The sequence below is a fragment of the Aythya fuligula genome, chromosome 3 (genome assembly GCF_009819795.1).
Source record: "Aythya fuligula isolate bAytFul2 chromosome 3, bAytFul2.pri, whole genome shotgun sequence".
In the NCBI taxonomy this organism is placed as follows: domain Eukaryota; kingdom Metazoa; phylum Chordata; class Aves; order Anseriformes; family Anatidae; genus Aythya; species Aythya fuligula.
Window position 1 is genome coordinate 4,370,456 of NC_045561.1, and position 12,110 is coordinate 4,382,565.

General features: G+C 35.4%; 1 protein-coding gene across 4 annotated transcripts in view; it reads right to left on the minus strand.

Annotated features, from left to right (window-relative positions):
• USP34 (ubiquitin specific peptidase 34) overlaps nucleotides 1-12,110 on the minus strand; it is a 127,505-nt gene that overhangs the window by 35,690 nt on the left and 79,705 nt on the right. For all 4 annotated transcript variants that reach the window (XM_032184082.1, XM_032184083.1, XM_032184084.1 and 1 more), the window contains exons 38-44: nucleotides 11,922-12,074; nucleotides 10,665-10,769; nucleotides 9,508-9,563; nucleotides 9,284-9,404; nucleotides 6,830-7,013; nucleotides 1,147-1,310; nucleotides 7-72 (exon numbers count right to left, since the gene is read on the minus strand). In XM_032184082.1, the coding sequence (XP_032039973.1) occupies nucleotides 7-72; nucleotides 1,147-1,310; nucleotides 6,830-7,013; nucleotides 9,284-9,404; nucleotides 9,508-9,563; nucleotides 10,665-10,769; nucleotides 11,922-12,074 (849 nt within the window). The remainder of the gene's footprint in view (nucleotides 1-6; nucleotides 73-1,146; nucleotides 1,311-6,829; nucleotides 7,014-9,283; nucleotides 9,405-9,507; nucleotides 9,564-10,664; nucleotides 10,770-11,921; nucleotides 12,075-12,110) is intronic.

Sequence of the window (12,110 nt, forward strand, 5' to 3'; positions counted from 1 at the left end):
ACCTACCATTAAGTATGTAAACATTTTCTGGAGTTCTAGTAGAGTGGTCTTGTGTTTCATATCTTCTGAATACTAGAAGAAATTCATTAAAAAAAAAAAAAAAATTAACCTTTATAACTTTCCAAAAGCAGAGCTTCAGAAGATGAAGTAATCATTTTTTTAAATAAAAATAATAATAATTATTATTATAAAAATCCACCTTTATTATGGACAATTAAGAAAAATAATTGCATAGTTGAATACACAGCACGCTCACTATTTTGCATGTATACATAGCACTTCCTGCTCATTTTTTGGCCTGACACTAAACCTGTGGCAAAAGGTGACTATTTTCTAAAAATGTGCAGCAGCTAGGAACTTTGGGGAAGTATCAGAAAAGACTGTACTAATTTTGGAATACTTTTTTCTATTTAATAGACAGGGTGGGAGTTCTGATCAATCCTCTACACAGTGTATTTCACTTGTAGACCAGCAGCTTCCTTTTTTATTTTTTATTTTTATTCATGATTTGCATATTCTATTTGAAATTAAGTGACAATAAAAAACAGTGAGGTCACTGCCGGTCAGGGTGTTTCACATGTTATATGTACACTACTGATATCAAGGACCAAAATGAAGCTTTCTCTGTTACAATAGTTAGAATTAATAATATTAATATTTCTGAAAGACACCCAGTGAATAATTTACAAGACTTGCAATACTTCCAGTAACATGCTCAAGGACTTTACAAACATTCAAGAAGGATGGCATTTACTCTAATGAAATGACAGATTAGGAGATAAGAAACAACAAACAAGTCATATAAAAACAAACCTGAATCAATCTATTTGACAGCAACAGAAATATGAGTTTGAGAACATGCTGTTATAATGCCACCTTAAGAACATACTGCATTACAAATATGTATTTTTAAAAATCACTTTAGACATCAGCAGAAGAATTTAACCAAACACAGAGCAAACTAAAGTCCTGAAGAAATATTCTTTACACAGAAACAAGCCCTAAAAGTAAATCCATATTTTATTAACCTTTTCATTGGAAAAATGAATTTAAACTTTTTATTTTTAATTACACTTATTATTTTTTTAAACGAAATATAAACTTTTACAAAATAACAAATAAAGAATGTAAGATTGCAAACCATACCTTTGCAGTAAAGATTGCTTGTCTGGCCTCTGGTATCATATAGAGCTGCTGAATAGTGGATGCCAAGTAACAAGTTGCTCCAAGATTAGTCAGACCCACAAACCTACATTCAGCTCGAACATCATCATGGGGCCAATAATCCCACTTGTAAGGTGCATGGGAAGCTGGAAGAAGTACGTAAGCACATATGCACAAAAAATCAATTCCAATAATAACTTCCAAAGACATAAATGAATTTCAAAGCTTTATGCCTACATTAATGAAATACATCTTGTTTCTGCATTCTGTATTTTCAAACATGAGCCGGACTGTACCTGCTCTTTAAGAAAATGCATTATGGGTACATCAAGAAAGCATTTTTAGTATCTGGATACATAAGCCAGCCTTTCTAGATGCCTCTACAAAGGTGAAACAGACCCCTGAGAAAGTGAGAGGTGGTACCCTGAAACGCAGTTCCATGCATTTCATCTCCAATCTCTGCATAACAAAGTGTGGCAGCACACGCTACTTTGGATTGCAATGATTTGGTACTTTTACATGAGTATGCTGTGCTCTCACGTGCATTATTCGTGGCAAGTGGCAGCTCCTGCAGTTGATCTAGGGGTAGTATCACATGAAGTAATGGTCTTCTGGCCTCTTCATTAAAACTGAACATCAAGAGCATCCACATTTTCTAAATAGTGGTTGCTACACATTTTTTATAAATAAAGTTATTTTCATAATATTTTAACCTGAAATGCATTTAAAAAAAATTACTCTTGTTCTGTAGCAACTTCATAGCAACCCTGTTATCTACATTATTATCTAGAATTCTGTCTTCTGACCACTGACAGCTAACAGGTGATGTGAAAAGTGATGCACAGGTTTCAAAAAGTAGGCTTTCTGCTGAACTGAGTTTTCTTAAGAGACTACTCATTCTATGGAGTCGGAATTAGATGATCTTTAAGGCCCCTTCCAGCCCAAACCATTCTAAATCTTTCTTCTTCTAGCCTGACTTCCTTCCCTCATCTTTCATTCAATTCTCTTTATGTCCACCTTATTTTCCCATTAAATGCACTGTGTTATGCATGTTAATAAGTGCTACTGTTACACAATTGTGCAAAAGCTTTAATTAAAATGGAACCAAAGCTCTTTAGTGAACTTCATAGTGAACTAGGAGCTCCATAGTGAATGCTCCTTCCCCCACAACACTAGCACAACACTAGGAGCAGTGACAACGTACTGATAACTGGTAATGTGCAACACTTACAGGCTCCCAAATGTACCCCAGTCATTCCCCCAGCACACAAAATCACTTGCCATTTCCCCTACCCATTCCCATGCACTGCTGTGTCACACTGGAAGAAAGCAACACAGAGTCTCTGCACCCAGAGATTTAAGTTAGGGAGCCTTCTTTTCACATAGCAAAACACACATTTGCTATCAAAGCTAACCCCACATGAAGCAAGACTTTCATTTTTAGCAGCTGGTTTCAGAATGGTATCTGCTATAATGGACGCCACGCTAGCAAAAGATCTTTTTGACCAATACCAAAGACAGATACATGCTTAGCAGAGATAAGAGTGCTTGGCCATACATAAGCTTGAATAAACTTGGGAACAGCTTTTACAGGAGGAAAAGGAATGTTTGTTATTGCACTTGAAAGCCAAAGAAATCTGTAATCTGTAAGAAAAATAGGAGAAGCAAGAAGTAAATTGCCTAAAGAATCAGACTGAAAAGACATTTTCTTTTCCTGTAAGTTTTCTTTTCCTCTCAATTTTACACCAGACGTAACAATCTATTTCATAAACAGCATGGCAGTAGACAAGTTAAGCAAGTCTGACAGACTCTTCTCTGTAAGCCTTGCTCTGAAATGGCTGCCAAGAAATGGGAAGAATGGGAAAGTTCTCACCTGCCACTCAAGAAGATGGTATCCAGACTACACAAACCACTTTTTAGTGATTCGTACTGCTTCTAGACACTGACAGACTTTCCTTTCCGTATCTCACACAGGAGAATAGAATCGGAAAATAATTATTTGACCTGCTGAAGTAACTAGATGACACAGGCACTAAATCAGAGAGATGCTAATCTAGCATACAAAGATATTCACTGCTGCCTGTCTTCCTTGGTATGCAAGAGGTTTGACACAAAAACTTACAATAACTTAGTTATTCATTCCCAAGGATGTCATTCTCCAAAAATGTAGAACGACCTACAAGTAATTCAGCACCTCTGTTCAGATATGTAGAGAAAAGGGGGGGAAAAAAAGAGTAGTCAAGGTGTGATATTTTCATTTTTTTATTTTTTTTTACAATCCACGAAAGCTATGTGGGCTCAAGATTCAAATTTTAAAGCCTTAATTACTTTGTCAAAGATTAAAGGTTTATTAAGTATTCTTCTAAATTCATACTACCTGCTGTAATTTCAAGGAACTATCTGGCATCCTCTAAACAGATCCTCAGATGCCAGACCCACAGGATGTTCTGTTGCACAACAAGTAATTATTGTAATCTTCATTTTGGCATTGGCATCAAAACTACCATTAGCCCTGCAGCTTCAAGTAGGGAAGGAAAGAGTTTTAATTCTCGTGTTTTAACAAATCTCAGTAGCATGACCTAACGTTACCTGGTTAAATTGGCCTGACCAGCCACTTGAAACAAAGCTCTTCTCAATGTTTAAACTCCCAGCAGAAGTCATTAGCGTGGTAGAAGAACACAAAATTCCTTCACCTAACTAAAATCCTTAAACTGCAGCATCTGCATTCACCCTTCCAGATGGAAAGACTCAACACCTATTGCTTTGTTCATGGCTCATCAAGTATTAATTACAGAGAAATCAGACAACTTCTTTATACTTCACAAGAATAGCTGGAGTATCTTCCTCCCACTTATATATGACAGAGGGCTTTCAAAAATTCTACAATAATTTTCTCAGGAGGATCCTATTTTCTCTTTACTGGGACTTTTAAGCAACTACTTTCATTGTGATAATAAATGCTTTTCTTTTTCCATATGGATCTTAACTAGAAAGTTAAATTTGGCCTCATTTATGTCTTATCTTCATTACTCATCTCTGTCATTACAGAAAACTGCCTTTTCTCAGGAAGAAATGTGGAACTTGTAACCAAAGTTGCAGCAGTCAAATTCTACTTTAAGTAAAATTAATTTATCTCCCCTCAATGACTGTGCATTTTTCTCTATTCCACCTTCTGATAATGCTTCTGCTCCAAACATAACGTCAGATATTATCTTAACGAATTTCCCAGCAAGGCAGCTGGTCTTTTTTCCCCTCCCTTGAACCGAATGTTTTTATTATTTTTGGCCTTTAAAGAAAGCAAAACCCCAAAACCCTACAAGAAATTTTATGAATAATTAAGGGTATCTAAATCCCATCTCCAAAAGATCAAAGTCCGCATTTAGTGTAAACCCTCCCTGTTGAGAAAAGCAAAAAAAGTCAGCTGACATCAGCTTCTTAGCAGTTAATTTCCTGAAAATTGCTGAAAATCCATGAAGACACTGCATTGTTTCCTTTAGGAGTGCTGGTTTAGGAGGGACATCATTTCATTGAATTATAGACCATTTCCTTCCCATTTTATACAGCTAAGTTTCTTCTTCCACCTGCTTTCAATCAATTTATGTATTCTAACCTTTTTTTTTTTTTTTTTTTTAAATCATGGACATGGTCTTACAGGACAACTCACTTCTGCTGAGGACAAAGACATTGCTGGTAGAACATTACATCCCTTCTGGTCAATACTTGCATGCCAGGTGGCAATGTAAGCCAGCACCTTATCTAGAAAGGTATTTAAGCCACTAACGGTAGTGGCTAAGATGTTCTTCCTCACTCAAAGAACCGGACCGGCATACTAAAGAGAAGACATCAGATCTTCACAAAGAGAAGCCAAAAAGTTAAAGGCAAATGAATTTACAATTGTATGTTTGGGAATGATGTACACAATGGTAGATCTCACCACCTGGTTCAACACAGAAAAATGCTATATGGCTGTAAATGCTGTCAAGTAGGAAAAAAACACACACATTAATCTTTTTGCATCCATCAGCAAAGACAGCTACACTACTGGAAACTTTCCAAAAAATGCTGCTGAAGTTAAAACTTTACTACAACTATTTTACATTACTCACACTAGCTCAAGTCTGAAGAACAGTACACAGTAGTATGTTTTTATATGGCTGCCTGAATAGAGTCTTAACATCTCATTTTTACTTAGAATCCTAAAATCCTTTCTTTTGTCCCAAGGAAAATACACTAGATATCCTTTAAAATACGATTTCATTTTGAAAACTACCTTACATTGCTACACTAAATTAAAGCAATCTTTTAAGAGCATCCTGGCTTCAATCGGCTAGGGGTGTGAGAAAAAAGGGTAGAGTAGAAAAGACAGCAACTGGTCAGACTAGATGATGACTACAGTACAAGTTGCAGGATCGAAAATTTCTCCAGTGAACCACAAAACCAAAATGTTAAAACCAAAGAGAAGATGGAAATTGCTAACATCTTCCTTAATGCATCTCCTACGTAAAATGGCACAACAGGCCTAAGACTAAGATTTTAAAAGACTAGTTAGATTACAGAGAGAAGCAATGAGGAAAAATCCAGTTTTAAGAGTCTTTGATTCACATCAATGGATTAACAAGACTTTAAAACAAGTGAGGTATCAGAAGTCCTGTGGTCAATAGCACATAAAGAGACAACGGCACTCTGCCAGTTGTATTAAGATTAACATTCAAGAAACTGAAATACACTGAGTATGTAGGAGGAGCATGGACCACATGATTCTGGAGAACTTGGAAAGGAACAAACAATCTAGAGAAGAATATTTGGAAGAACGCAGCAACTGGTAAATGTTACAGAAAATTTCAGTAGCTTGAATTACTGGGATTTGGAGTTAAAAAATAAAAACTGTAAAAAAATGGATGATTGCACCTGGATAGATACTGACAGGCTCAGCAGCAGCAGATGCACTCACAGCACACACAAATATCAGGTATTTTCATACATCATATTCTTCATAATATTTTCCCTAAGCATATGACATTTTAGAGGCTTTTCAGAAAGCCTCAGGCATACAACTACAGAACTCAAAACATTAAGATCAGATTTCTCTTTTGCTTCCTGAATTGTAAGGCACTAAATCAATTCCATTGATTATAATAAATTACAAATCCTCAGGTTACCAGAATGTAAGCTGGACATGTAAAAGGAAATCTATCAAGCTAAAAATGCATAATAAGTATTTGCAAATCAAAGAGAAAATACTAACTGGCTTCAGATTTTGGTAATTTACATATTTTACATAGGAACTGAATTTCCAAAAAACAGGAAGCATGAAAGCGAAGAGGCATAAAAAAATTGTACTAGTGCTGTATGCTTCTTTAAGTGATGCTGGGTAACTAGCAGAGCTACAAAGGGAATTTTAGAAGTACTGTTAGTGGGACCAATGTCTCAGTTGTCAGGAGGAAAAGCAAATTCCATGATTGCAGTACTGTACACAACGGTGGCTAGCAATCCTGTCGCAAACATGCAATCTTCAGAAGAGGAGTCCATATAATGGCCACCCTCCCATTTACTTTACTGAACTTGATAAATCAAAAAATTCAAAACAACCAAAATGAACAGAAGGTACAAAAGGACTAATTTTCCACAAAATACTCAAAAGCTACATATGAACGAAGGTTCTTACACTGCATATGTTGTGCCATAACCCAGTTGTGGAGCAGCCTGTAGTTTTCCACGGACCCTTTCACCATTTCTACCAACAAGTCATATGCTGCAGCCCTTGAAGAATGTGACTTGCATTTTGGCTGCTGTCTATCTTTTAAACTTGGCAGCAAGAACAGAAGATTGAAGATGTCTCTCAGAAACTCCTGTAAAACAATTCCGTCAGCAGATTTAGCAGTTTGAACACATGAGACAGTCATGTTTTTCCAATCTTCTAGAAATTTCTGTATACTTTCTGGACCTCTATCATGTATAGAACTTTCTGGCTCATATACACATTTTAAATTGCAAATTTCAACAATTTTATTTATATTACAACCTAAAGAGAAACATGTCCAGTGAAAAAGAATGGCAAATTATGCTTGATTCATGACTGATAATTCAACTTGACAAACCATACACATTTATTTTTAATAAATTTAAGGCTGGTTTCTCATAGTGCATAATCGCTCTACTAGTCTGAGTTTTACTAATCACTAATTAACCATAAAACATGCACTGATTTACGTATCATATGTACTGCAAGTATGTTTTGGCATTGCTACTCTGTTGGAATATTAACCGAACTATAAAAGGCATAAAGCACAGCTGTACCGAGTCATGTTGCCTTTGGATGACAGACCCGTAACACATTGTTATTTATATTTATCTTTCCAGATTAATACACTAAAAAGTGGAGTTATGTATGTCTAAAATTCTGTACTTTTGTCCTGCTTAGTCAACTTAATTCAATAAAATTGTATCAAATGTAAAATATTAAGACAAGAAGAAATCAAAATCTGTCTAGGTCTGTAGGAAAAGGAGTCATATTCTTCCAGAAGCTATAATATGTTCAAAGAAGTACAGGATGGTGAAAGGCTTTCCTCAGCCTTTCAGCTACTAAAGTGAACATTACTAATTAGTCATCCAAGTGCTATAATGAGAGAACATGAAGGAAGAAATTTAACTGATTTAGAAAGCGGCATTTCAGCAAAATCCCTTAGACAATCAGCAATTCATTCAAAACCTTTATGCCCAGGGCCGATGACACAATCTACTTCCTTCACTTCACTGCATCAACAAAATGGCTGCAATCTTAACAAATTGAAATTAAATCATACTAGTAGTGTATCATTGTAGTAGTCTACATGATCAGACAATAAACCCTCTATCCTTTACCTCTACAGAATCTTCATTTGTTTTTTTCCCTACATGATATCTTCTTCAATTGTTTTTTTTTAGGGATAGAATTCTCTCCCATTTGCAAGGCACAGCTACCAATACAACTATTATATTTTGTTCTGCAATTTCTAGACTGTAATTAAAGAAATGTTCTTCTTGGATTTCCCTATGTTAAAAGGTCAGGCTGCAGTAAAATCTAAATAAAATCTAAATGTTTCCAAAGATAGCCTCCTGCAGAGCAAACAAAAAAATCACTATAAAAAAAGTCTTTTTCCAATGTATAGAGAAATTCCTGTAGCACTAGTACGAAATATTATAAATACAGTCACATGTTTATGTCTGAATAGTATTGAGGGGTCTTCTCCTGGCCAAAATAGTTAACGAAAGCTCTTCCAGATTTCTCCACGCTTTGGAGTTATATTTTAATCCCACTATGCATGAAATTAAAAACAAACGGATACCTGCTTTCTTGGTAGTAACTTTGCACCACAAGTGCTCATGGGGCAGCAATCTGACTGGTTTCCATTCCTAACCATATTTGCCAGGTGATGGTTACAGCTCATCAGCAGACCAGCTGTATCCAGTATGTGGAGTTTTGGACTGTGCTATGGGCTACAGCCTAGTGCGGTGGTGCAGCCTTTTTCAAACAGGTGTCCTAGCACACCAGCCACCCTAAAATGCAGTCTCATAGACTAGAAAAGAAGTAATGTCAGAGATCTGGATCTATCATTTTCCAATTAATACTCTTAATCTTGTATTTGCACTATCTGATTGAATTCTGACATGTTGGAGCAGGGAAGAAAAAGATCATGTGTATCTTTTTGTGGATGGGTGAACTGCAGTATTCTTTTTACACGTGTCTGCCACTGGGTAGGTGTAGAGCTTAAAAGCTACTTTTAGATCACAACTGTCCCAGGATAGTCAAAAAGCAGCTGTTGTTAATTTTTTTTTTTTTAAGTAATTAATACTGATCTGTTCTGAAAAAATTCAGACATAAAAAATGAAAATAAATAAAATCTCTAGGATGTAAGAACTTTATCCAGAAGTCAAATACAGTTAGAAAGGGAAGGACTGTACATACTACTTATTAATTAAGGAATGAGACATGTTTTCATCAATCACCTAGAGCTAGAAATATGACATACTGTCATGTACTGAGCCCTGCAGTCAAAATATTAGGTAAAAAGGTGTAATGAAGAAAGTACAGTAAAAAGATATGACCTTGTCTTGATCTCTGTCAGGGTCCTTTTCTTACCTGCCCTTCACGAGAAAATTTAAACGGTGGTTTGTGCTTAATAACACTTGTTGCAAGGCGAAGCAGTCCTGTAAGTCCATCATCTTCTATATTACCGTCTTGATGGTCAAGGATTTCTCTGCTATATATACACATACATATAAAAGAAATGTTAAAACTCTGTCTGTCCCACTAACAATAAATTTAACGCAACTTACAGATGAAATTACTTTCCTAAACCTTACCTCCGAATGCAGTCAGCAAGATGTCTTGCTAGTGCATCTAAATCAAGGAGTGTGGTCTGATCACAAAAAAAGAAAGTGGTATATAAATGGAAAAAAATTATGTACGTCATGAATTAGAAGTCCAGCCAGAAACTATGGTTATTCTTTTGGATGGAAATTTGCTATTGTACACAAAAAACACAGGAACATTTAAAACTCTTTCTAATGTTCTTGCAACAGTATTTTAATACATTTTCATAAATGTGATATAACTGTTTTTTAAAATCAATAATATACAGTTCAAATAAAGTAATACTTATTCTTTCAATTCCAGATCCCAAAAATATATTATCATGTTGAAAAAAATGAATACTACTATTTTAAATACTTAACTGTTATTTCTCACAGGAACACACAGAAGCTTGTCATTAGAAGTTTGAAAGCAACATGCAGAAGAACTATGCAGAACTGTAGCCTAGCTAAGAGACTGAATTAATACAATGGAAATGGTAGGAAACTGAGTGGAAGAAAGATGGACGGGCCAAAATTTTTGCCTCTACTGGGACCATCAGGTGTTAGGAGACAAGATTTTTTTCAACACTACAGAAAGAAGGTTTACAGCTTTATCTTCCTTCCCTTCCCACACTCCTGCCAGAGCACTGAGAATAAATTAGAGATACTTATGTAGCATGTCCAGCCAGCAGAGGTAGTTGCAGAAGGTGCATAAAAAGTTAATTTTAAACCTTTTGGGATATTTCGAAACAGTGAGTATTTTTTCTGACCTGTGCTAATTGGCTTCTAACTGATTTTTTTTCTTGTCTCTTTCAGTTAATGTCAGATATTTGCTCACCTCCTCCTTCACTGAAATTACCAAGAGTCACTCTTTCCTAAATGATTCCAATACTCATGTCTCTTAACTTCATATAGCCCACACTATTTGTGCATTATATGCACCCTCCCTTCTTGACTCTAAAGGGTGTGTATCTGAAGCTTCCTTTGACCATGAGCTACTAAAAACACCAAACAGCAGCAGAAGTCAAGAGATGGAATGCTTGGAGAGCAGTTTGTAGCAGTTCACTATATATTAAGTAAAATTGTATCACATTCAATGAAAAAAGTTATATGAATACAAATATTTAAAAACAAAAACATTTTTATGACTGCAAAGCAAAACATACCTGACTTGCATCTTTGACATGTATGTTATCAATCAGTTTGCACAGCAACCAAAAATATTCCTTACAACCTGGTCGTAGCACTGGTTCTTCTTCATAATCCTCCACCTGAAAAAAAAAAAAAAAAAAAAAAAAAGAAAAAATTTCTTTTGTTAACTGTAATAATAACTGTATTAAAGCAGTGCAATAAATGCAATGTTACAAGAATATTACTTTCTACATGTCCCTATTTAAGATAAGGTCCTTACAAGAATAATGAATTTTACAATGGTAACACTGCATGTTCTACTTTTCTTCTGAAATACTTATTCATTTTCTTGAAAGACTGTCAGGATGATCTGCCAGAGCCTTAAACTTACAGTAATATTAAATCTGTCCTCAGAACTGCAAATTGCAAAATTTTCAATATTAGACTGGGCAAAACAGAAGAAAATTTGCATGAATATCAGTTCGACATGTGTTGGTTAAAATCCCACTTTGAACTCTTCTGAAAACTAGTCAAATAATGCAAATCTTCTGCAGATTGTTTTAATGCAACCTTTTTTTTTTTTTTTTCTCAGAATCTCCCCCGAATCAAGGTTCACATTTCACAGTCATACAAGTAGTCTTCTTCAGATCTACACAGCTGAAGTGAGCATAGCCTTCTCTGATATGCATTGGTATGTCTACAATTCCTAATTGACTTTAGGCAAAATCATCCAGATTAGTTCAAACCATCTCTATTAATCTCCATACATTAACAGTGTGAAAGTAGCTTTGGACCATCCCTAGAATCTCTTCTATTTAGTGAAACTGTGAGGACAATAATACCCCAAAAGAAAAACAGAAACAATTGACTGGGGAACAGTAACACTTAACTGCAACAACAGAGGACACCTATAAAATATAAAACTATTTACTGATTTATTTATGGACTTGCCTACATTTAAAAGGGAAGATGGGGCATTTACTGAAAACACAACTGTTATTCTTTAACAGCATCTTACGTGGATGCTAAAATTCCAGAATCACAACACTTTCAAAATGCTATTTTGTATTTTTCTTCTAGCACTGGTAAGGTATCAATTACTTTAGCATCACAGCTGTAACTTCTGTGAAGCTTCTCGAACCATCTAAACCTTAATATCTTAGTCTTAATAAGATCAGAAACAGTATGTCAGACAAAATGATGGCATATGCTACCATTTTTCTCCTTTTATATTAACAGAAATAAGTTAAAATATATCTTTAACAAAGTCTTGTAATTTTATAAGTTCTTACCCGGATAGGTTTCAGAGCTTGAGCATCAGGAAGAAATTTTAGTAATGTTGATGCAGCCAGCAGCAGAAAGGACCGATTAATTGAGTCCCCCCCATCGAGACCAGACAGAGATAACTTGTATAAACCATTGCATGACTCATGGCGAACGGCAGTCTGTGTGAAAAATAAATAAATAAAATTACTGCACAC